The following is a 26,940-nucleotide window of genomic DNA, read 5'->3' on the forward strand; positions in this document are numbered from 1 at the left end:
GTTACAAACAAACATTCATCCAGTGACATTCATAAAATATTCGTTCAAAGTTATATGATCTTTAAATGTTAGCATTAAAACCTTATTTACACATCATCAATGGAACATTTTTTTTCTACGGAACGTTTTTGTAATGTTTTTTAAATGATACTACTTGTTTCAGAATGTTTATAGAACATTCAAAAGTAATATTCTAATAATGTTTCCAATAATGAAATGGAGCATTCCCTTAACGTTTGCATAGAAAAAAAATCGACATTTAGAGTACATTCAGAAATAAATTTTGCATTACTTAATAGGAACATTAGCAAAGCATTCTAAGAACATGTTTTGGATTGGATAGTCCATAACACAACACACAATACCATCATCAACATGTCAAACAAAAAAAGTTACAAAAAAGTTTCTCCGATACTCCATGAATATGTTTTATATAAACTGTAAAACTCCCAAAGTGAACATAAACGTACACAAGGACTTCATTCACACAAGTCTGGTTGTGAAACTAGCGTCTCTGAGTCTGTACCTGAGAGTACACACACTCCTCCTTAGGCTCCTGGTGAGTGTTTGAGCTGTTCGGAGTGAACCTCACCTCTCCGTAATGAACCTCTTCCTCTTTTCTCTCCTTTCTCTTCGTCTGCGGCCCAACCGCAGGGTATTCAACATCAGCAACCGGGAGAGATTCTGCAGACAGAAGAGGAAAAATCATGACAGGACAAGACTGTTAGTTACTGTTAGTCTCCTGGGGACAATAGCAACTTTACCAGAGCTGGAAACTGACAAATGCTTTTCAGTAGTAAAACTGTTTTACTGAGAAAGTAGCAAACAAAATGCAAAAAAATACAAAAAATCCACACAAAAAAAATTGATCAAGTTCAACTCTACAGGATAATTTGCTTATTTACTCATTTAATGGAAGTCTAAACCTTTATTTCTAATGCTGTTTCAGCAGAGATGAAGTCACACTTATGCATCACACTTATCACACCCACGACCAAAACCTTTCATTCTGGTTTACAAATTACAATCTTTGAAAACAACAAACTTATTCTACTTAATATAATTTTGACATTATTTAATCAACCTCAAGTTATTCCAAACCTGTATGAGTTTCTTTAATCTGTTGAACACAAAAGATGATATTTTAAAGAATGTTGATAACCAAACAGTTGATAGTATTGATTTCCATAGCAGGAACAAAAATGGCTACCGTCAAGAGATATTCTTCAAAATATCTTCTTTTGTGTTCAACAAAATGTATTAACAAAATTTTCATTTTTGGTGAAATATCCCTTTAGGTTGTAGGCAGTCGTTGTAGCATCACTAATAAAAAAAAAAAAAAAAAAAAAAAAAAGAAAGATTCTTGTGTTGTATTTCCTGTGTGTTTTTTTGTTCATACCTGATTTCTTCTTTCCACTCTTTTTGTTGTGTTTGTCATGAGAGACCTCAGCATAAACGAGCTCCGTATCTCCAGCAGGGGCTGATGAGAAAAACTGAGATTAGCCTCATATAGACTCAATCTGTTATTTCAATCATTGACGAATTATTAGCTTCAAAACTAGCCTCTATAACAGATAATCCTCAGATCATGTGACATCACATCAACAGAAAGGAGAGGACAGAATCTTCTCCACTCGTACATTTATCGGACCTTATTAATAAAACCTCCGTAAATATTTAAGTAAATTCAGAGTAATTTACATGTAAAAAGTACCGTCCTATAAACTCTCCTCTGGATTCACAAATGCTTCATAAAACTCAGACTTTATAGTTAAACATGAATTCGTAAACGGCATGAGCAAATTATTTTCACATTTGACTAATTTGTAATTATATATTTATATATTATATATATATACACAACTTTTATATGTTGGAAGATGGTGTACATTTTTTTTTCATACCACCTTACATTGAAAATACAAACATTTGTGTCAAAAAAGCTTTATGAACGATTTACAAAAATAACTGTGTTTTATGAATAAGGCCCAATGACTTTTATCATGATCATACGCGAGTACAATTAATGGTCAAAAATTATTTTTGAGTCAAATAATCAGGTTTAAAGTCAAGATTTTTCTTTTTATATATATATTTATGAGGCCTTTCTGCCATTTTGAACCAATTTGCCTAATGTTTTTCATGACTCAGCTGACCAGGTTTGTCAAATCTCCACCAAAACTGTCTCAGATCATCTTCACCTCAACTGTAATGTTTCTACTTCTGGCCTTTGGACCAATTGTCTTTCCAAATATATGCAGCATATATAACACATGTATGCCACAAATCTCCTCAGCATTTTGAGGAATATTAACCAATGCATTTGGCTCTGTAATTACTGCTTGCATGCTGCATTACATTTACATTAACATCAGCTACTACAGTATAATGACTACAGATTCAAAATAAACTGACCTGGAGTCGACTTGAGCTGTTTCCTCTTGTAAAAGTGATATGCAGTGATGAACAGCAGAATCAGCCCCACCGCAACACAGCCCAAAATTAGCATATAATGGGTTATAACTTTGGAAGAAAGAAGCACACGGTCATTTCAATCAAACTCCAAACCCGCTTCTAAAAGTTCATTCAAATCAACTGCAACAGCAACAAGAGTTTAAGAACTTTAACATCTAAAAGCAGTATGTGCAGTAATTCAACACTCACACATCAATATTCCAGAGCTCTGAGTGGTAGTGAGATTCATACCAGCTGATGACAAACTCGTACCATGTTCTGATGTCTGTGTGCTACTGGTCAGTGTATAGGTCATAGGAGAGGTCACAGCTGCAATCGTTGTTCCTGTAATAAAACATCACTGCAGAATCACCTGCTTTCTCTATCAACCAATTCACTTAAAGGTCCCATATTATGCCCCATTTCACAAGATGTAAAATAAGTCTCAGATGTCCCCAGAGTGTGTATGTGAAGTTTTAGCTCAAAATACCCAACAGATCATTTTTTACAGTGTATAAATTGTCATTTTTTGGTGCTCAGAAAAACGCGCTGTTTTAGTGTGTGCCCTTTAAATGCAAATGAGCACGGCACAGAGGGCGGAGCTTCAAGAGCTCGCGCTCAGTCTCAGGACAATTTCATCTCACAGAATGATGATAATAATATCAGAAACTCTCAGTAACGGTGTTCATTTCGACCCGGAGTCGGACAATAATGCCTACAGAGTCAGAGTGCTGTATAGAGATGGAACAGGTATAGTTTAGTAGTTTAATTACGGTTATAACGTATTTGTCATCTGCTTTTATGTATCCCCTATTAATTTAATAGCCTACAAGTCTGCTGTTTCGGACCAGGTCCGAATGATGATCAAACATATACTGATGAGTTTAATAAAGTTTATTGTACATAACACAAAAGATGAAGCGTCAGTTTTACTTCAGAAACTCACCGTAAGAGCTGAGTAAACAGTAAGATATAAGAAGTGCGCAAGTAGTTGAGGGAGCATTTTCTTTAAAAACTAAATAATTCCACCTCGTCTTCAGCGGCTGCCTCAGATTTCGGGAGTAAATAGAGAGAGCTATGTGGATTAATACATCCAGCCACACAACACCTACAACGCTGGGAGACATTCTCGTCAGTGCAGCAGCTGTGAACTCGATCAGGGCGGGTCTATGTTAGAACGGCAGTGTCTGTCAACACTCGTGGGCGGGGCCTGTACTTAGTGACGTCACTAAAACAGCATTCTGAAAACAGGTCGTTGGGAGACACTGCTGATGATTTATGGGGATTAATAAAAAAGGAGTGAGTGGATTTTTTATCACTATTGGGTGGTTGTGTACACACACTGCCAACACACATGTATGTCCAAACAGCATGCAAAAGTGAATTTTGCATAATATGGGACCTTTAAAACACGTCAAAACAAATTACAGCTCATCATTGCTCAATTAAGGGAATCAATTTGTCTGAATCTCAGAAAACCTTTCAAGGACTCATCCAGGTCACATTTCACTTCAGAATCAAAAGCAAAACTGTAAATAGTAAGTCATATTTTGCATAGTGTTTCACTGACTGTTTTTAGGGGCATTGAACCAATTTCATTGTGACATTTACACCCCAAAACTCGCTTCTAATGAGGAAAATGTATAAAATAGAGAGAAAATTTCTCATTAACATAACATTTATAAAAATATATTATAAAACTGAAAAATGCATAATGGTAGTATTTATTCATTTTTAAATTATGCTAAATAAAACCATCCATTTAGACTTAAAAATAGACTTAGTGAAAATATGCAGTTGGAGTAATAATAATCAAATCAAAATTAGCATTGTGAATAATTGTATTTACTTTTTTTCTTAAATTCTGGAACATTGGAATAAAGAAAATTTAGGGAGTGTATTACTTCTCAGTTCTCACAATGCAAAAAAGAAAAAAGAAAAAAAAGAATGGTTGTGAAAAAAAAAAGTCCTCATACAAAATACATTCTTCATACAAAATATAATTTCTTTTGATTTTGGGGTGAAATGTGGTTTGACATGTTCTTGACAGGTTTTGTGAAATACACTCCTCTGCATCACTCTTGTTGCTGTTGTTTAGTAAATACATGGAGATGTATGTATTAAAAGCTCACCAGGACAGTGTTCTACACTAATGTTCTTCTGTTGGTGACTGACGTGGTTCTTCACACTACAGCTGATGTCTCCATCCGTTGTCTCATTCAGCTGAATGATGGTGTTTGCATCCATCAGTGGATCTCCATTCAGAGTCCAGCTGTAGATGAGCTGATCCCCGTCAGAAGAGCAGGACACTGACTTCACCCCACTGGAGGAGCAGATGACTGACACTTCCACTGAGCCAATAGGAGCTGGAGGGCGGGACACATGACAGTACAGTCACAACTCAATTTCAAGACATTCCTAAACATTTATTACTGCGATAATAGCTGAACATCACTGAATTAAACATGCAGCATAGGTTATTCATGTGACAACAATGTAGCAAATTACAGTTTGAAATGCTTTCACAAACTACTTTGAAACAGTAGGCAATATTATACAGTAAGCAACTAGTTTTCAATTCAATTTCAAGAGAAAGGAAAGTTCAGATGCTTTTGACTAAATAATAATATTATTAATAATAATAATAATAATAATAATAATAATAATAATAATAACCTTCACAGAGATTCCACTGATTCGTTTGCATGAGAGTGAGATCATTGGAGATCATGAGATTGTAATGAGTCTGATGAGAGTTACTGTACCTTCAACATTCACTTGAAGAACTGCAGATGTTTCTGTGCCGTCTGAGTCTTCGAGTTTTAAAGTGTAATTCCCTGAATCTGCTCTGATCACACGGTTTATTATCAGAGTCCCATTAATGAATGTCACTTCAGTTCTGTTATTAAAAAGATCACATTCAGTCTTAGATTTTATGTCATTCTTTACTTTACAATTTGGATCATTTGCTTCGTTGTTTATTCTCTTGACTATATTCAGTTTATAATTTCTAGCATCCACCATCTGCAGATTGAGTTTGTGTCCCAGAGCTGCATAACAGGAGTCTGACTGCCCAAACCTGCAGTTAAACTCCATACCTGAAAAACAACACACACACACACACACACACACACACACACACACACACACACACACACACACACACACACACACACACACACACACACACACACACACACACACACACACACACACACACACAGAGAGAGAGAGAGAGAGAGAGAGAGAGAGAGAGAGAGAGAGAGAGAGAGAGATTGAGATCAACATACATACAGAGTATGGCAAGCTGTTTTAACTTTTATTCATTTCCAGGATATGAATTCTTGATATCAACAGTTACATTTTTGATATCAACAATAGAATTCTTGATATCTGTAATTGTATTTTCACTAGTGAAATGTCAAAATAGGCTGCCATTCAAAATTAATTGTTGATATCGAGAATTGATTTCTTACTAGTAGAAATATAATTTTTGATATCAATAATTACATTGTTACTAGTAAAAATGGGAATTCCTGATATCAATAATTCAATTGTCACTAGTTTAAATGTCTATTCTTGATATCAACAATTTAATTGCTACTAGTAAAAATGTTAATTTTTGATATCTGAAAATGTATTTCTTATATCAATATAATTTCAGATATCTAAAATGGCTTTCTTACTAGTAACAATTACAAGATGGCGTCGCGGCGCCGCGGATGGCTGCCTCGGTGAGGAGCTCTCCAGCTATTGTGTTGTTTTTGTTCGTTTGTTCTGCGTTTAGTCATTCTTTTCCTATCAGTTTCACCAAAGACGAACTACTGGACATTAGGAAACACACACCAGAAACCTTTTCTACAGTTTTTGATTATTCGGACGTTTTGCTGGACATTCTCGTCGGAGGGGCAGCGGTGTTGTTCAAACGCGCGTTCAGACGCAAACGCGGCAAGCGAGCCGGCGCGCTGGTTAAACTCCGCGAGCGCGGCCTGCGCACTGCACTCCCCAGTATTCATCTCGCGAATCTCCGATCCCTTCCTAACAAAACGGATGAACTTCTTCTCCTCACCCACACTAACAAGGATTTTTTAAACTCTGCTGCTTTGTGCTTCACTGAAACCTGGCTGAGTGAAGCCATACCGGACAACGCAATACATCTGCCGGGCTTCAAGCTGTTCCGAGCGGATCGCTAACGGGGAAAACGAGAGGTGGTGGATTGTGTTTCTACATTAACGAAAGTTGGTGTTCAGATGTAACAACACTGAAGAAGATGTGCTCTCCTAATTTAGAGGCACATTTCATAAACTGTAAACCCTTCTACTCGCCTCGGGAATTTTCCTCTTTCATTCTCGTGAATGTTTACATCCCTCCAGACGCGTGCGTGAGCGCGGCGCTACAACAGCTGGCTGAACAAATATCTGAAACGGAACAAAGGTACCCAGACTCTCTTTTAATCATTCTTGGGGATTTTAACAAAGCAAATCTTTCCCGTGAACTACCAAAATACAGACAGCACGTTACATGTCCCACCAGAGACAGTAATATACTGGACCACTGTTACACCACAATAAGAAATGCATATCACTCCGTCCCACGGGCAGCTTTGGGGCTCTCTGATCACTGTTTGGTTCATCTCATACCGACCTACAGGCAGAAACTGAAATCAGCTAAACCTGGAATAAGGACTGTAAAAAGATGGACTAATGAAGCAGAGCAGAATCTACAGGCCTGCTTTGATTGCACTGATTGGACTGTTTTTGAAGCTGCTACCAATGATCTGGATGAGCTCACAGATACTGTAACATCATATATAAGTTTCTGTGAGGATACATGCATTCCTACCAGGACATTCTTATCATTCACTAATGATAAACCATGGTTTACTGGGAAACTCAAACACCTTCGTCATGCCAAAGAGGATGCTTACAGAAGTGGGGATAAAATCTTGTATAACCAGGCCAGAAACAGATTGACAAAGGAGATCAGAGTTGCTAAAAGGAACTACTCTGATAAACTGAAAAACCAGTTTTCATCCAACGACCCATCATCAGTCTGGAATGGCCTGAGGAACATCACCAACTACAAGTCACCATCCCCTCGATCTGTGGACAATCAACACCTGGCCGACGATTTAAATTCATTTTACTGCCGGTTTGAAAAGCCCTCATTCACACCACACACCGGCTCTAAACTGCACTTCACACATTCACCATCACCTCCTGCACCTCCTGCCATCCAACCTGAGCTTAAGGTCTGTGTGGAGGACGTGAGCCGAGTCTTCAAAAAACAGAAGACTAGGAAAGCCTCAGGCCCAGACGGCATCTCATCTGCTTGTTTAAAAGCCTGCGCTGACCAACTGGCCCCGGTCTTCACGAAGATCTTCAACAGATCATTGGAGCAGTGTGAAGTTCCCTGCTGCTTCAAACGCTCCACTATCATTCCTGTCCCCAAAAAACCCAAAATCACTGGACTTAATGACTACAGACCTGTCGCTCTCACGTCTGTGGTCATGAAGTCGTTTGAAAGACTGGTGCTGGCCCACCTGAAGGACATCACTGGACCCCTGCTGGATCCCTTCCAGTTTGCTTACAGAGCAAATCGGTCTGTGGATGATGCAGTCAACATGGGACTGCATTATATCCTGCAACATCTCGACAGACCAGGGACTTATAAAGGACCCTCTTTGTTGGACTTCAGTTCGGCCTTCAATACCATCATGCCTGGTCTTCTCACAGCCAAACTGACCCAGCTCTCCATACCATCCTCGATCTGTCAGTGGATCACCAGCTTCCTGACGGACCGGCAGCAGCAAGTGAGACTGGGGAAACACACATCCAAGACACTCACAATCAGCACTGGTGCTCCCCAAGGGTGCGTTCTCTCCCCACTGCTCTTCTCCCTGTACACTAATGACTGCACTTCTAAAGACCCCTCTGTCAAGCTCCTGAAATTTGCAGACGACACCACTGTCATCGGTCTCATCCGGAACGGTGACGAGTCTGCTTACAGACTGGAGGTTGAACAGCTGGCTGCCTGGTGCAGTTATAACAACCTTGAGCTGAACACGCTCAAAACAGTGGAGATGATCTTGGACTTCAGGAGGAACAGCCCAGCACTCCCCCCACTCACCATCATGAACAGCACTGTGGAAGCAGTGGAGTCATTCAGGTTCCTGGGCACTATCATCTCTCAGGACCTGAAGTGGGACAATCACATTGACTCCACTGTGAAAAAGGCCCAGCAGAGACTGTACTTCCTTCGCCAGCTGAGGAAGTTCAACCTGCCACAGGAGCTGCTGATTCAGTTCTACTCAGCCGTCATCGAGTCTGTCTTATGCACTTCCATCACTGTCTGGTTTGGTTCAGCTACCAAATCAGACATCAGGAGACTACAACGGACAGTCCGGACTGCGGAGAGGATCATTGGTGCCCCCCTGCCAAACCTCCAGGACCTGTATTCTTCCAGAGTGAGGAAGAGAGCAGGTAAAATCATCACAGACTCCACTCACCCTGGTCACCTCCTGTTTGAACTGTTACCGTCAAGACGGAGACTTAGATCACTGGCCACAAGAACATCTCGGCACAGGAACAGTTTCTTCCCACAGGCCATTTGCCTCCTGAACAGTTAACACTCCTCCCAAGGCATATGCCTGTAAGTGCAATGCTCCCACTGTTTAGTGCAATATCCCACAACTCAGGTGATACTTATATGTAGATTTATTTATTTATAATATTCAAAACACTGTAAATAGGTTCATAATCTGTAAATCTGAAAATGTCTATTCTGACTAAACCCAACTGTGATAGTTTTATTCTCATATATTTATATTTTTATTTTTTATTCTTATAATTTGTAGTATTATGTTTCATGTTGTATTTGTATTTGTATATGTCCACTGGAAGCCTCAGTACCAAAACAAATTCCTTGTGTGTGCAAGCACACTTGGCAATAAAGCTCTTTCTGATTCTGATTCTGATTCATGATATCAGAAATTAACATTGTCACTAGTGAAAATGGAATTATTGGTATCAAATTTATATCAAAAATGAACATTGTTACTAGTAGCAATTCAATTGTTGATATCAAGAATAGACATTTCAACTAGTGACAATTGAATTCTTGATATCAAAAATAAAGACTTTTACTAGTAAGAATTGTATTTCTGATATGAGAAATTGGAATTTCCACTAGTAAGAAATCAATTCTTGATATCAACAATTAATTTTGAAGGGCAGCCTATGGTGACTTTTCACTAGTGAAAATACAATTACAGATATCAAGAATTATACTTTTTACTAGTTGAAATTCAGTTGCTGATATCAAGAATTACAATTTTAACTAGTGAAAATTAAATTGTGGATATCAAGAATTGGCATTGTTACTAGTGGAATTTAATTTCTGATATCAAAAATTGCCATTGTTACTAGTAGAAATCTAATTCCTGATTTCAATAAATATTATTTTAACTAGTGAAAATTGAATTGTTGATATCAAGAATTCATATCCTGGAAATGAATAAAAGTTAGTACGGCTTGCCATAATAGAGTGCTATTGCTGATGTAAATATTTCTCTCATCATAAACTAAAATCTAAAATCAGACACAAATTACACACACATTCACAGAATTAAAGAAGATGAAATGAATCAGACTAATATAATATAACCATATTACTGGAGATTTAACTTGGTTTAGTATGTAAAAAAAGTTCAATCCAGTGAAATTTCTTTTTCAATAATCTTCATGACATCAGATTTATTGGAGCGACATGATAATTTACCAGGGGTGGTAAAAGTAGTCAAAAATTATACTCGAGTAAAAGTATATATACCTAAATAAAAAATGACTCCAGTAAAAGTAGAAAGTCCTCCATTCAAACATCACTTGAGTAAAAGTACAAAAGTATCCGATTCAAAACGTACTTAAGTACCGATAGTAAAAAGTAAATATTCAAACTGTAAATATAAATAATTAAACAGATCAATTGTTTTGGGAGTGATATGCAATGTTTTAATTGAACAAATTATTAGATACTGCAATTAAGAATTTGTTAGATTTGCAATCATAAGAGACAATGAAGCACCTTGCATCAATTCTAAACAATTTCATTAACTTTAGTGACAGCATATTATGCTTAATTTTTAAATTAAGAAAATCTCACCTAATTCTGTAAACATGGGCTACAGAGAGCCATGTCAGCTGGTATTATTACATGTTAAAAATACATGTGATTTTTATTATAATAACAACTTTATAATATCTTAATGATATAATTAAAACTATAATAAATATATAGTGCAAATTTAACAAAATACTAATTTATTCTAATATTAAATATATTATAAAATACTAATTTTTCCAGCCAACTAACATGCTATGGTCATTAAATGTTTTTGGGTTTTTTTCCTGAGGTAAATGTAACGTTATATGACATACTGTTCTCCAGCTGTTTTATTGACCTCTTTCCGCGGTTGAAAAACACTGATTTATTGATATTATGTATAAGGTATATACATTTCGGTAAGTTGTACTGTATCTTTCAACATAGGCTACCTATTATTGTTCATTTGTGTTTATTTACAATTAACTAGTAGTAAAGAGATTAACGGCACCCCATATAGCAGGCGCTAGCTATCTGTCACGTCACATTTAAAAGCTCCAAAACGGTATTTATTGTTTAAATTTCGTAATTAAATTGACAGAATCTGAGAGCTGAGAATTTGTTTCATATCAAAAGTAACCTAATCTGTCTTGTCAATGTCCTCTTTGCTTCCCGATTTTTCTCTGCGTGAGAAAGTGGATGTGTGTCGTTAGAGTGTGTGGAAAGTGTCAATTGCGTGAGTCTCACACTGAATGAGTGAGAGTTGGCAGCCATGCAATAGACATGTTCCATAACATTAGCTGTATCAAATAGAAGATGTGCAAGACTCAAGGTTAGCGGAAATCTCGGGATCATTGCTGGGCAAAGCTGCACCTTCACCTGTTTCTGCGGTCATCTTCCACAATGGCGAACTGACTGCTATGTGAGCTTATGCTGGCAAAGAGCTTGCGCATTCCTTTTTTCAAAATAATACCAAGTTTTTCATTGGTTTGGAAAGCCAGTGTAATAAATACTTGGAGCAGGCATGGGGAAATGTAACGGAGTAAAAAGTAAACTTTGTCTTTAATATTGTAGTGGAGTAAGAGTAAAAGTAGATGCAAATGAAACATACTCAAGTAAAGTACAGATCCCCGAAAAAAATACTTAAGTAAAGTAACGAAGTATTTCTACTTCGTAACTTACCACCACTGTAATTTACTATAAATAAATGATTGCATTTACAAAATATGAAACGTTTTTGTAAAATTACACTAAGAAACAAACACACTTTCACATTTTGTTAATCCTCCACAAATACACACTATAAATAAGTTCAGTAACACTAAGACTAGATCACTGCAGACTGTTTTTGACTCTTGATGTAATATTACAGTGTTTTTATTTGAGAGATTGACGATCTTGCACAGCATCATAAAGTTGACTCACATGCAGCAGTTTGCAGCAGCATCAGTCCAAAGATGAGCATGATTTCTCTAAAGTCCCGTTTCCAGAAGAGCCCAGCGGCAGCAGAAGAGTGTGGATGAAGCTTCAGATGCTGACATGAGTGTCTGGACTTCAGTCGTCTGTGTTCTGGCTCTCATGAAGCTCCTCACAGAGAGACTCACTCTGTACTGACACATGAGGAAATATCTGAGAAAAGAGGAAGTTTCCTCATATGGGGGAAGGCAGATGATGGTGCACTGAAATAGACCTGCGTCTAACAAAAGACACTGAAACTAGAAATGTGTAAAAAGAAGTGCAATTTTCAGGTAGACTTCCTAAAAAAAGTGTAAAAATGCTAATCATACATTTAAAACAGCGAGTGGGAAGGTGGTGTATAAGAAAAGAAAAAAATATATGCTTGTTATTATCATGATTGTTATTTTATGATTAATCCTAAACATATTATTATTCTTGTATTAATCCATTTATGAATGATATTTTTGTCTATTATATATTTTGACATCATATACTCATAGTTCATATACTTAAATTCACATATTCTATTCAAACAGACCTTTGGATAGCTGTGTCACTGCTAAAAGTTGAGACATGTCCCTGCAAAGCCTGGTATCCGGTCTAATAGCAAAGGTGTCATTTATAGAATTAAAATAGAGAGAGTATAATTAGCATAAAGTTCAGACATGGTGGAAAGGCTTATTTGGCTCGTTTTGCTTCTATAGTGTTAAAACTGCAATGTTTAGCTATGTAGAATGTGATACCAAGAAACCAGAGCTGATTCTTATCAAATATATTTTTGACATGATTAACATATTCTTTCCTGATCTGAACATATTAATATTGGCAAGCTCATACATTATTCTGCTCCTGCATCACTGAGAGCTCTTCTTCTCTTCCTTTACTCGTATTTGTGTCGATGTAGCGTCTTTGACAGCACTCTGTGACCCGTTGAGAAACACTGGCCTAAATAACCCCTGGGGAATAACCCACAGCGACAAATATTATACACCGTAGTAGATCATATGGCATCTTGATATAGGCCCACACTTTTCTGTCAGCGGTCTTGTTACGACAGATCCGCTCTGATACTGTGATCATTGTTAACCAGTACGATTCCTCAAACTAGCAGATTCAACAGTTCAGAAGAAGCACAACTGACTTAAACTACTCCACATATGACATGCAATTTTATGTTTCACACACAGATGGTGGATGATATCCTATAGCTCTTTAGTGCAATTTTAAACAAATAAACTTTATAAAAATAAACACTGTAATAAAAGTCTATTTATGTTTAGCAAATAAGTGTCAAAGACAGACACTTTCCTAGTTATTAGCGACATCTGCAGGAGGAAACTAGAGTTACAGCTGGACTCATTTACTAAAATAAATTGTATTATATTTGATATCTTGCACACCATGTAAGATTTTTGGATGAAAATATCATAAAATAACGAGAACGATATTATATATTTTGTTGATTTGTGAAGGCTACTTACATTATCCCAAATGTTTCTAAGAATGTATAAATCCAGAGAAATAAGCAGTTTCCCCACATACTCATGACCGGAAGAAGCAGAAGCGTCTGTGGTATAATAAAAGCTCCTCTGCTCTCGAACCGTGTGTCGCGCTCATCTCTCATTAGCAATTACTCCAGCGCCCTCGTTCTGATACAACGGCTTTCGTAACGTTAATAAATCGTTAATACATAACCAGTCATCCATGAATATGATTCTGAGTCCCGTCATATTCTCCACCGGCTGTAAAAGTGAAGTCAACAACTCCCATGATCCCGCGAAATCAAGCGTCATCAAGCTACGCCTCTGTTTTAAAAAGCGACCTCTAGTGGCTAAAAATTACATAGTGTGCCTTTAATTTTTTACATAGCTTATAATGCAAACTTCTAAATTTTTAAATTTTAATAATGTGCACTTTCTGTTAATTAAAATGAAAATTATAAAAAATATAGAAATATATAAAAATGAAATTATTATGTCTGCATCAATATGCTATTATAATATATATTATTGTTTTTTTTTTTTGGTTTTATTATTGTGTTTCAGAATATCCACGAGGGAAACCGGAGACATGTTAGCACTGTTTTTAGACTGGTTTATTCGGCACACTGCAACAACAACAAACCCCAACACAGGGGTGCCCTCTAGTGGCCATCAGGTATTGTAACATCAACTCAAATACATTACATCTCTCCCTCCTTAATTCAGTTACCCCATGTTTTTCCTTTTAACTAACATAACCTCATCCTTGAGAAATAACAGTTAGGAGCCAACAATAGGTAGGCCACCCTCAAGAAATATTAATTGACGTGTTAACTTAAGTCAAGTCAAGTCAAGACAAGTCTTTATTTTGCCAGAACGACCCACATCGTCTGGAATTCATTTTGGTGAATTGGCTCACACAAGACAATGCAACATAACATATACAATAAAAACATGAAATCCAAACAGAGTACAAATACTTAGATTACTGCTAATAAATAGTAATAAAATTAATCAGACAAAGTGCTAGTGCGTTTGGTGACCCTAAGAAGAAGGAGGCTATAGCTGTGTCTGTATAAGTAAAGTAGATAGAGATTGTTGTTGTGAGTTGAGAGCCCTCACAGCCTGCGGGTAAGTACTATTAGAAAAACGGGTGGTTCTGGATCTTATGCTTCCTAACCTTCTGCCTGATGGAAGAGGGATGAAAAGAGAATTAGCAGGGTGTAATGAATCCTTGAGTATTTTCAGACCAGTTTTGTGTAGACGGATGTTATAAATGCACACTGCTGGTGGACATTGATTTTGACAAAAGGTCATTAACCTTAACCACTTGAGATCTATCAGTTAAAAAGTCTAGAATCCACTTACATATGGACCCCTTAACCCCCAACCCCAGAAGTTTGTCACACAATCTCATTGGTATAATAATATTAAAAGCAGAACTAAAATCAATAAACAGACCCCGTGCATATGTAGCTGGCCCCTCCAAATGTTGAAGAATATTATGAGTACAAAGAGAAACTGCTTCTTCAACAGACCTGTTCTCCCTATATGCAAATTGATGAGGATCAAGTGACGTAGCTTAACTACTCACTCACAAGTAAGTAACACTTTAAACACATTCAACAGTGTATAGAACATTTACACATTTTACAGATCAAGTCTGTTAGGTGGTTTACGGGTTCTAACAGGAAATCTTCTCACATTTGGGGAAGAAGCAGTAGCTGGCTCAACAAGCCTGGCTACCTGCTGATCTAAAGTATGTGGTTCAGTGTCATTAGATGTTAAAGGCAGTTATGGCCCCATAATATCCAGTGTTTGTGACGTGCTGTTCTCTGATGACAGTGGTTCTGTGTTTTTTGTAATTTCTGGATGACAGTCTAACATTTGATCTGAATGTCTTTTCCAGCTTTGTGAACTGTCCACCTGCACTGTGTACGACACTGGTCCTGACGGAGAAGAAACAGTACCGGTTTTCCACTTCTCCTCTCCCCGTCGATAATCTCTGACCAGCACCGAATCACCCACCTTGAAGTCTCTGTGTTTGGCATGGAGGGCACGGTAAGAACACTGAACTTTTTGTACTTGCTCCACGGTCAGTTTCACACTTGGTTTCAGTAGATCTAGTCGTGTCCTCAATCTGCGTTGCAAGAATAACATAGCAGGTGTTTCTTTAGTCGTGCTATTTGGTGTATTCCTGTACTGTAACAAGAAAGAGTCCAATCTCTGCTGTAATGGTACTGGTTCTTTGGATGCTTTCAATGAATGTTTAAAGGTCTGAACGAAACGCTCAGCCAGCCCGTTGGTGGCTGGGTGGAATGGTGCAGAGCGGATGCGTTTAACACCATTTGTTTTCAGAAAACATCCAAACTCCTCTCAAGTAAATTGTGGGCCATTGTCGCTGACCAGTGTTTCAGATATACCGTAGCGACTGAATAGACCACGCAGCACTTGAATTGTCTTGGAGGAAGTTGTCGAATCCATCACATGAACTTCTGGCCATTTTGCGTGCGAGTCAACAACTACCAGAAACATTCGTCCTTCAAATGGATCAGCAAAGTCGATGTGAATTCGCTGCCAAGGAGCCTCTGGCCATGCCCAGGGATGTAGAGGTGAGAGACATGGAGATTTTTGATTTTGTTGACAGGACGTGCATGTCTTTGATTTTTCTTCAATTTGTGAGTCAATATTTGGCCACCAGATGTAGCTACGTGCTAGAGCCTTCATTTTCACCACACCTGGGTGTCCTGTGTGTAAATCCTCCAACACTCGTTGTCTCAGGTTTGGTGGAACGATAACTCGCTGTCCCCACATCAGGCAGTCCTGCATCAGAGAGAGTTCCTCCTTCCTTGTGAGGTATGGTTTTAATACATTTTCCGAATCTTTTGTAGATGGAAATGATCCTGTGGATACCATCTCCTTCACACGACAGAGGATCGGATCCACTCTGGTTCCTTTACTGATGTCGCTGCTACACACTGGAAGTGCATCCATTTTTTTTATGAGGTAAGCATCCACTGCATCTTTTCTATCTCTGTGTTGTAACGGCAGTGGCAATCGCGATAATGCATCCGCATTCCCATGGTCAGTAGCACTTCTGTATTGAATTGTGTAGTAATGTGCAGCCAGCAGAAGAGCCCACCTCTGAAGCCGTGCAGCCGCCATGGATGGAGTTGCTTTGTTAGGATGGAGTATGGTGGTAAGTGGACGATGGTCTGTTAATAATGTGAAGTGACGTCCATACAGATAAGTATGAAACTTCCTTACTCCAAAAATGATTCCTAGTGCTTCGCGTTCAAGTTGCGCATAATTTTGCTCAGATTTACTCAGAGTTCTGGACGCAAAGGCTATGGGTCTTTCCTGCCCATCTGGCATCCTGTGGGAAAGTACGGCTCCCACCCCGTATGGTGAAGCTTCACAGGCCAAACGCACTGGGAGTCTTGGATCATAATGTGTGAGTACACTGGGAGTTAACAGTTGTGTTTTAGCATCTTGAAACGCTTTCTCACAATCTGGCGACCACTTCCATTTTACCTCCTTGTGTAGCATTGCGTTCAGGGGGTGAAGAACTGTGGCCATATTTGGCACAAATCTTGAATAGTAATTAATCAGTCCCAGAAAAGATCGAAGTTGGTTAACATTAACAGGAGCTGGTGCTTCGGCGATGGCACGCAGTTTGTCTGGGGACTTGAAATATCGATGGAGCTGAAGTGATGCCGAAGGGTAATCTGTTGTATACAAACATCCCCTTGTGGGTTGTGATGGTAAGATATTTACGTGAATCTTCATGCACAGGAATCTGTAGGTAGGCATGTGAAAGGTCTAGTTTGCTAAATCTCTGTCCCCCAGCCAGTGAAGCAAACAAATCTTCAATTCGGGGTAATGGATAATGTTCTGCACACAGAACTGGATTCACTGTTATTTTGAAATCACCACAGATTCTAACATTGCCACCCTTTTTTATTAATTTTATTTTATAATTTTTTGTATAATTTTATTTATACAATCGGGGTTGCCCATTCACTGAATCGCACAGGTGAAATGATTCCTTGTTTCAGTAATCGATCCATTTCTTCTTCCACCTTGGGTCTGATGGCATACGGTACCACTCGAGCTTGGAAAAATCTTGGTTGGCTTCCTGGTTTCAGACTTAAGGTAGCTGTATACTCATTGAATGTCCCTAGGTCTTCTCTGAATACTTTTGCATACCTTTTTAAAAGACTGTCAAATGTCCCTTCAATAACTTGATGCACTGCTCGTACCGTTTTGATCTCATGCCAATCTAGGCGAATTCTGCGAAACCATTCTCGTCCCAACAGAGAAGCTGCGTTTCCTGTAACAACATACAAAGGTAAGCGTACACTTTGTCTGCTTAGCTTGACACGCACTTTGATGACGCCTTCTGGTGAAATGACTTCGCCTGTATACGTCTTGAGGACAACGTTCGTCTGGCGTAATCGAACATGGCTCAGTTTATCTCTGTACAGTTCACTCGAAATAATAGAGACCGCCGCCCCAGTATCCACTTCCATATCAATTGGCAATCCCTCAATTTTTGGTTGTACTTTCATTACAGATGACACTAAATCAGTTTCACTTTTCCTTTTGTTCACCTGTGGAGAATTGTGCAGTGTTGCTGTCACTTTGTGTAATGTCAGTTCCGTGTCCGAATTTGTCTCTTCCTCACTCTTTTCCATATTACCATCCACTCGGTGAATTGGTCTTTTCTTAGTCTGTCCCTTCCATTTTCCACTTTTTCCTTTTCCTGTAGTTCTAAATGCTTTCTCCTCTGTCTTATTCAATAGCTTCCTTTGTATTGACTCGCTACTCAGGCCACACACGAATCGGTCTCGCAGTGCGTCATTTAGATTTTCGCCAAACTCACAGTGCTCCGCCAGTTTATTTAACACCGCCACGTATTGTGCGACACTTTCCCCCTCTGCTTGATTTCATTTGTGAAATTTGAACCTCTCTGCAATCACAATGGGCCTGGGGGAAAATGTGCTTGGAGGGTGTTCACAATCTCAACATATTCCATAGTCCCGGGCTTAACTGGTGCAATGAGACTAAAAGTCCATAAGTCAATGCCCCCATTACACTGAGAAACACTGGCACTCTTTTCCCTTCACCAATGCCATTCGCCTCTACAAAGTGTTCAAAACGTTCAACATACGTAGGTCATTGGTCTCTTGCCTCGTCGAATGCCTCGACCTGTCCGATGATCGTAGCCATCCTTTTCGCTCGACCGATGACTCGATATTGGGTCCTTTATTCTCGTCGCCAATTTATATTATGTCTGCATCAATATGCTATTATAATATATATTATTCTGTTGTGTTTCAGAATATCCACGAGGGAAACCGGAGACATGTCTGCACTGTTTTTAGACTGGTTTATTCGGCACACTGCAACAACAACAAACCCCAACACAGGGGTGCCCTCTAGTGGCCATCAGGTATTGTAACATCAACTCAAATACAGAAATGAGCTTGCATCTTTTGACAGCAAAGGTTAGTTTCAAACAGTTTTATTTTCATTAACTTAAATCTATAGCAAAAAGTTAAAAGTGAAAGCATCCAAGTTAAAAGTTAAAAACATCTTAAAAGTGTCAACACAGACTCAATTTACAATTCTTAAAGAATAGGGGGGGTGAGAGCGCGTGAATGAAGCCTTGTTTATACTCGACGCATCCACACGAGCGCGAAGGTGAGCGCGGCAAAAAAGACGTCATTGCGCAAGACCCCATTTCGCCTGGCGGTGTGCACGTCACTTTTTGACATCGCGCACGGCGCCTCATCCGAAGATACACGACTTCGAGGCGAATATGGCCGAGCACCTTATCACACCGGTAGGCTACCCAGTTTGTGGGTCTAGTAGTTGCTTAAATTTACAAAATGAGCCAACAATAGCTGACATATGCCCTTTTAATTATGGTTGAAGTGTACTAAAATAAACATTCACCTGTGTACTTTCCTTCCTCTCACCACTGATTCATGGTGGTTTAGAGGGCAATTATTCCGTCACCTCATGTCATGTCAAAGAATAGTACAACGGCGAGCGCGTCAAGTATAAACGCCTTGTCCTTTTGGGGAGGTGCGCGCGCAGGCAGCGGAGGCTCGCGCTGCAGAGCCAGGCGAAAGTATAAACTAGGCTTGAGGGAGAGAGAGCGCGAGAGGTACGGGAGTGAGAGAGTGAGAGAGAGAGAGAGAGAGAGAGAGATCAGTGCTGCGCGAATGCGCTACGGCGCTCTGCAATGAAATACGATTTAAATAGGCTTAGTAAAAAAAAAAAAAAAAAAAAAAAAAAAAAATTTCGGAAATCAATTTGTGGCGGGCCGCCACAAACAAATGAACGTATGGGAAACCCTGAGATAAATGCACGTGTGAAGAAATGATCTTCACCGCTGGGAACGGCAGTACAATTCCCACATTCCCTTCTGTTATTCCCTCTGGACATATCACACACAGTCTATCACACATGCTTTATAGTAAAATCATGAGTTTTATGTTAGCCGTGTCGCTGGGGGCTGTGACGTCAAACACAAGCTCATGTATTCTGTGACATCATTAATATGCTAAATCTGAATAAATCGTCATGCTGACCCTGGGCTCTCAAGTCTCACGCATTGGGCGTGAGACACACGCATTTCAACCCGTTCACACGCCACACCTTGTATTTCTCACGCTGAGGAGTAAGGGAACTTGTCCCGCTATACAATTAATGGACGAGGCGCAGGCAAACGGAGGGAAGTTCTCTGCCGAGTTCATAGCATCTGTCTCGAGTTACAGATTTAAATGCTAGCTACCAGCCAATCAGAAATTAGAATTAGTTGTTTCCGGGTAAATTATGTGTTCCCGCTGCATCGTTCGTTACTAGACAACACGCGCACACACGGAGTGGAAGTTGAAAGAGCACGATCTGATGAATGTGGTATGCGGACATTTTCTTTTCTTTTTTTCTTTTTTTAGCATTTTGATTTTACGATTCCTGAACGATATCTCTTGCCTGTGATCAAAGACAGAGAGAGCTGATGTTGAGGAGTATTCTCTTGGTCGGCGTTACGTCACAAATCATGTGACCTGCATAGCAACAAGCCGCGAAGGGTAAAACAAACCTAAGGCAAAGCCAGAGGCAAATCAAAAAGGTATCTATTCACAGAAGTTTTGCTGTGGATTATGTCAGTTATGGATACTAACGGACTACTTTGTATTAATGATGAATGATATCTGTGTATGCGAATGTATGTCGGTTGTGAGAACTGAAGTGAATGTAATAAAACACTCACGTAACGCGCTTTGTGACTAGCTAACGTTACATCTCTGTGAAAGGCGCTAGCAGCTATATGAATACAGATTTTCTTCTTCTATTACAGAATGTCTTATCAATATATAGACAGTCTGCTAGCGCCTGCATTGACAAGGTACCACAGAAAGCTGTCGCTTGTAGGTTTAGAATTGCAATCTTGTCCCTATCGGCATCCAGCTGAGTCCTGGGAGAACAACCCAAAGGCATGGCCCAGGCTCGAGTATCCAGATATATATAATTACCTCATCAAATCCCCTGGTATGAACACCATGTGTACATACCATGTGTCCTACACTTGCAGTCATGTTTAAATTACATTTGTATTTGTATTGAACTAACACCTCGTCCAATCGCCTGGAGCCATTTCTCTCTCCTTTCTGGCTCAGTTGCCTCGCTAGGTATCATGTAAAACTTGAGGTCACTTCTCTTTACGCTGTTGTTTGTGCAACTAACAACACAGCAGTTTTTAGGCATGATTCTCGGCGCTTTTATCTTCCGCTTTCGTGTTGCTTAATGGCGGGCGCTTGTTTGTTTTACCCTTCGCCGCGTTGCTATGCGCGCGCAGTGCATTATGGGAGTAAAAGTCCCGGATGTCCGACCTTGAGAATAGCCAAATTCGTGCTAAATTATTTTTGATGCATTCAAAAACTCTCCAACTGCTTTTAAAGGGGTCATTGGATGCAAAATACACTTTTATATGGTATTTGCAAATAAATGTGTCTTTGCAGTGTCTGGACACAATCACCATGCAATGAAAAAAATCCATTCACTTTTTTTTAATCCTCAAAAAGCCAAAAAGTTGTTGCTCATTATCATTTAAAGAGACATGTACCGAAACGGGTCACTGTGAACAGAGCTGTTTTTGAAGAGGTAAAAAGGGTGTTGTTTTACACAACCATTGAGAAATTTTAACCAAAGTATGTTACAAACTTTACATGAAGACCCAAAAGAATCATACCAACTTGTGGAAAATGGGCATCCGATGACCCCAAGGTGACCGGTTTGGGTCTTGACATACATGCTCAGGGCAAGTTGTTATGACACAATGTTATGTACATTGAGCACTGATGTTCAGTTGGCTTGTTAGGGGTCACATTTATTTTTATTTTTCAATAAATTTGTATTTTTTAAATATAACTATTTATTTTAGTTGGATGAATTTGTCTTTTTATCAGATTTAACAATTGTTATAATTTCCATTTGTGCTGGTCAATTATGAACAATAGGCAAAATTGAACTGCTAGCAAAAATTGAAGCGAATTTGGTTGGGTCGAGGGACCGCTGCTGCAAATATTTGGGTGGCTCCTCCCCTAAATCTCACTCTAAACTTTTGATAAAACTTGAGAGCCCTGCTGACCACTAAAAGATTTGGTGATTTGTGCTCTCAACTCGCCTGTAATAAAAACCCTTCATTGTGGATACTCATGAATCAGTGTAAATATTTTATAGTTAAATATCTTTGATTAATTTTTTGACGTTGTTTTACGGGACTGTACACTTGTGTCTTCACTGAGTATGGGGTCTCTGCGGAACAATAATGAGTGTTTCTAAATTTGTGGGAGTTTTCAATCTGGTGGGTGTTTATAAATCATGCAATGAAAATGATGCCCTTCATCCGACCCGACTCCTAAACCCTAACTGTGACTTCAGCAAATCAGTTTATGCTTTTTAAAACACCCCTGTTTATGACCCCGCTCACTGATCTGGTAAATCCTATTACTCTCCTTCAGAGACCTATACCTGAGATCACTGCTGGTTTATTCAGCTTTCGGTGCACTTGTAAATAAACACCACCATACTCTGAAGAGAAGCTATTTACGAGTTGAGCCTTAATTTTTCTCAGACCTTAACACTCGAGTTCTGCTGAATCACAGCACACGTGGCTAAACGTGTTAAACATCTTCAAAAAAAAAAAACTGCAAATACAAGCAGAAGTGTAAAAGCACGGATAGCAAATCTTAAATCTTAAATTATATCTTATTTTGTACACGAATACATATTAATAAATTACATTTTTTGACAAATTTAGATATAAATATAGGCCTAATTTAAAAGTAAATAAATAAATAGGCCTAATTATCAATTTTCAAATATTGCACCTGTCAATACAGAACGAAATATTCTGTAGTCTATTTTGCTGTCAATACTGCTGTGCTGACAGTGTCTTTATCAGTAGGCTTTATATTTATGCTTAACATGAAGTATAGGGCTTGCACAACTCTCTCCCATATGTCGAGCAAGGGTGATGATGCGTGTTAGCAGCGCCGCGTCAGACACGCTTCTGATGTGCAAAGACACAGAAAACGCGACGCAGCCGCCACGCAACAGAAACGCATCGCTTACGCCACGCAGCCAGTGTGTCCCAGGCCTTAGGCAGCTATTACAACTTGAGCTTTTAACGTTTAGAATATAAGGATCATATTAAAATATTATAGGATAATATCTGAAAGTTTGGCAAAGTTGCCATCATCTGAAATCTTCGCAATTGTTGGCGTCGCCATGAAAACATTGTAGAATCAGGAAAGTCCCGTTTTCTTTCTAAAAGCATCACATTATCATCATCTCATAAAGGGATGATCCCAGTCAGACCCATAGACATAATAAATACATAGACGCCCTATTGGCTGCTGGAGCGTACGTCAACGGCGCCGCCATATTGCGGAGGGCAACTTTCTCATACTTCTCATCAGAATCAGAATCAGAATCAGAAAGAGCTTTATTGCCAAGTGTGCTTGCACACACAAGGAATTTGTTTTGGTCCTGAGGCTTCCAGTGGACTATACAAATACAACAAGAAACATGAAACATAATACTACAAATTATAAGAATAAAGAATAAAAATATAAATATATGAGAATAAAAAGTATCACAGTTAGGTTAAGTCAGAATAGACATTTCCAGATTTACAGATTATGAACATATTTACAGTGTTTTGAATATTATAATAAATAAATATAAATATAAGTATAAGTATCACCTGAGTTGTAGGATATTGCACTAAACAGTGGGAGTATTGCACTTAAAGGCATATGCCTTGGGAGGAGTGTTAACTGTTCAGGAGGGAAATGGCCTGTGGGAAGAAACTGTTCCTGTGCCGAGATGTTCTTGTGGCCAGTGATCTAAGTCTCCGTCTTGACGGTAACAGTTCAAACAGGAGGTGACCAGGGTGAGTGGAGTCTGTGATGATTTTACCTGCTCTCTTCCTCACTCTGGAAGAGTACAGGTCCTGGAGGTTTGGCAGGGGGGCACCAATGATCCCCTCCGCAGTCCGGACTGTCCGTTGTAGTCTCCTGATGTCTGATTTGGTAGCTGAACCAAACCAGACAGTGATGGATGTGCATAAGACAGACTCGATGACGGCTGAGTAGAACTGAATCAGCAGCTCCTGTGGCAAGTTGAACTTCCTCAGCTGGCGAAGGAAGTACAGTCTCTGCTGGGCTTTTTTTACAATGGAGTCAATGTGATTGTCCCACTTCAGATCCTGAGAGTTGGTAGTGCCCAGGAACCTGAATGACTCCACTGCTTCCACAGTGCTGTTCATGATGGTGAGTGGGGGGAGTGCTGGGCTGTTCCTCCTGAAGTCCACGATCATCTCCACTGTTTTGAGCGTGTTCAGCTCAAGGTTGTTGTAACTGCACCAGCCAGCCAGCTGTTCAACCTCCAGTCTGTAAGCAGACTCGTCACCGTTCCGGATGAGACCAATGACAGTGGTGTCGTCAGCAAATTTCAGGAGCTTGACAGTGGGGTCTTTAGAAGTGCAGTCATTAGTGTACAGGGAGAAGAGCAGTGGGGAGAGAACGCACCCTTGAGGGGCGCCAGTGCTGGTGGTGAGAGTCCTGGATGTGTGTTTCCCCAGTCTCACTCGCTGCCTGCGGTCCGTCAGGAAGCTGGAGATCCACTGACAGATCGAGGATGGTATGGAGAGCTGGGTCAGTTTGGCTGTGAGAAGATCAGGCATGATGGTATTGAAGGCTGAACTGAAGTCCACAAAGAGGATCCTTGCATAAGTCCCAGGTCTGTCGAGATGTTGCAGGATATAATGCAGTCCCATGTTGACTGCATCATCCACAGACCTGTTTGCTCTGTAAGCAAACTGAAAGGGATCCAGCAGGGGTCCAGTGATATCCTTCAGGTGGGCCAACACCAGTCTTTCAAACGACTTCATGACCACAGACGTGAGAGCGACAGGTCTGTAGTCATTAGTCCATTGATTTTGGGGTTTTTGGGGACCGGAATGATAGTGGAGCGTTTGAAGCAGCAGGGAACTTCACACTGCTCCAATGATCTATTGAAGATCTGTGTGAAGACCGGGGCCAGTTGGTCAGCACAGGATTTTAAACAAGCAGATGCGATGCCGTCTGGGCCTGAGTCTTTCCTAGTAGCTTTCATAGCGAGAATTGAGAAAAATGCCTGTTTCGTGTGCCACTTGGGGCTGGACAAATCGCCAGATCGCTTGTGAAATTATCTTTCACAAGCAAGACTGAACATTTGTTTCTGGTTGTATTTGGTCATGATATAATTAGTAATAGTAACGTCCAGAGGAGAAAAGCCGCGAAATTTAAAAATACTACTGTTATTGTGTCACGAAATGTAGTTTTAATAGTATTTCAGTCGACAATGTAGTTGTTTAAAGCTCAAATATGTGGTTTATTTATAAAGATAGCGCCTATTTAAAAATTTGATTTGACGGTCTCGGAGTTGAGATCCAGGGATCAGCGCGCGCTCAGTGCTCTCATGTACCCAGCCTGGAACAGCCTTACCTCAGCTAGTGCTTCTGACGTTTGCCGCTGGCTCTGATGTCTCTAGTCTAATTAATTATATCTTCACAATTCTTATCCAAGAATAAAAAGCCAGATAGCCTACATGACACGCCGGAGCTTTGACAATTCCTTATTTAAAAAAAATGTTTTATAAATCGGTCTAACTATTGAGATTTTAAATAAATAGAGATGGAACTTTTTGTACACCACGTATACGTTTATCAAATTAAAAACAAAAATTACATTTAAAATTACATTTAAAAATTACCACTGAAATCAGTTGATAAATGTAATTTTCTTTTTTGTTTTTATCCAGAAAAACCGCAGCTCACCGTTTACTTGTATTTGTTTACAGCGCAGTCTTGCCCTCCGCAAAATGGCGGACGCGTTGACGTATCGCAGCAACGTTCCAAAGCGGCCAATAGGGCGTCTATGTATTTATTATGTCTATGGTCAGACCTTTCTCGCAAAAGACAGAAATCTGATCCAGTTGTACTTACATGAATAGGGTATTTTATCACTGGGACTGCTCCACGTTTCAATAGCAAACGATTTGCAAATCCAGCGTCGACCTGGGCCTTGTTAATATAACATTTGTCACTGAAATTACCAGAACACACAACCGCACTTGCTACACTCCGTTGCTGCCCCGGAAAAACAAACTGCATCCACTGTTCCTGTAACGCTGGGTTCTTTGGGAAGCGGAACACGGTAAGCTTTCCCTCACATCCAAAAACACACTTTTTTGGGAGACATTCTTGAACAACTCCTATGCAGCGCTGCCGATGATTTCCTGTTGAAGAAGTGCGTTGATGTGCGCGGTCTCGCTCTCCTCTGGTCGACGTGTGCGCGGGCGCGCTTTTCCGAGAGAAATGCTCATATAAGGAGTTTCACTCTCGTCTACGTCATTGGATACACGATCGAAAAAAAAAACCCAGGCGAAAATTGTACCAATCCGGAAGTAAGATTTTCAGCACAGAAATTTTCTTTTACTGTCTATGGAAATTCTCCGTTATTTGTCCAAAATATATTTTTTTAAACTTTGGCCATGTTTAGCTTGAGAATCCATCTCTTTAACACTGTAAACAACTCTGAATACATGAAACACAATTGTACCCCCCCTTTAACTAAAAAAAGTTGTTTTAGTGTTTAGTTACCCTTTAAGCCCCGAATGTTTTAGTAAAGCCCCGAATATTTTGCTACCTTGTCTTTCTTATAGAGCAAAACAATTAATCAGATAAAAAATTTGAATAACATTACAGCTGCCGTGATTACCTAATCATGAAAAGTGCATATTACAGTTTTATTTATATTTTTCCGCTTGCATTAAAGGTACTTACAACGTGCTTTTGCAGCGTTGAGCATTATAGCCAATCACAGAC

General features: G+C 39.4%; 3 protein-coding genes across 4 annotated transcripts in view; 1 reads left to right on the top strand and 2 right to left on the bottom strand.

Annotated features, from left to right (window-relative positions):
• LOC143756715 (uncharacterized) overlaps window positions 1–12,166 on the bottom strand; it is a 12,427-nt gene extending 261 nt beyond the window's left edge. Inside the window, exons 1-7 of one of the 2 annotated variants that reach the window (XM_077247358.1) lie at window positions 11,980–12,166; window positions 5,220–5,552; window positions 4,587–4,820; window positions 2,728–2,799; window positions 2,416–2,523; window positions 1,400–1,480; window positions 1–684 (exon numbers count right to left, since the gene is read on the bottom strand). The exon at window positions 1–684 is cut by the window's left edge and continues 261 nt beyond it. In XM_077247358.1, coding sequence (XP_077103473.1) covers window positions 506–684; window positions 1,400–1,480; window positions 2,416–2,523; window positions 2,728–2,799; window positions 4,587–4,820; window positions 5,220–5,552; window positions 11,980–12,019 — 1,047 coding nt within the window. In that variant the 5' untranslated portion in view covers window positions 12,020–12,166 and the 3' untranslated portion in view covers window positions 1–505. Of the gene's footprint in view, window positions 685–1,399; window positions 1,481–2,415; window positions 2,524–2,664; window positions 2,800–4,586; window positions 4,821–5,219; window positions 5,553–11,979 lie in introns of both variants that reach the window. The other variant, XM_077247357.1, reaches the window with a different exon arrangement.
• The window catches only part of LOC143756717 (uncharacterized), a 28,630-nt gene continuing 6,367 nt past the window's right edge, over window positions 4,678–26,940 (top strand). The window contains exons 1-4 of the mRNA XM_077247364.1: window positions 4,678–4,842; window positions 14,058–14,169; window positions 15,403–15,554; window positions 18,837–18,948. Coding sequence (XP_077103479.1) covers window positions 18,862–18,948 — 87 coding nt within the window. The 5' untranslated portion in view covers window positions 4,678–4,842; window positions 14,058–14,169; window positions 15,403–15,554; window positions 18,837–18,861. The remainder of the gene's footprint in view (window positions 4,843–14,057; window positions 14,170–15,402; window positions 15,555–18,836; window positions 18,949–26,940) is intronic.
• LOC143756716 (uncharacterized) overlaps window positions 23,278–26,940 on the bottom strand; it is a 71,689-nt gene continuing 68,026 nt past the window's right edge. Inside the window, exon 7 of the mRNA XM_077247362.1 lies at window positions 23,278–23,312. The gene's annotated coding sequence lies outside the window, so the exon portion shown is untranslated. The remainder of the gene's footprint in view (window positions 23,313–26,940) is intronic.

This window comes from Siphateles boraxobius, unplaced genomic scaffold (genome assembly GCF_051911475.1).
Source record: "Siphateles boraxobius isolate OS27281-9 unplaced genomic scaffold, OSU_SipBor_1 3, whole genome shotgun sequence".
In the NCBI taxonomy this organism is placed as follows: Eukaryota; Metazoa; Chordata; class Actinopteri; order Cypriniformes; family Leuciscidae; genus Siphateles; species Siphateles boraxobius.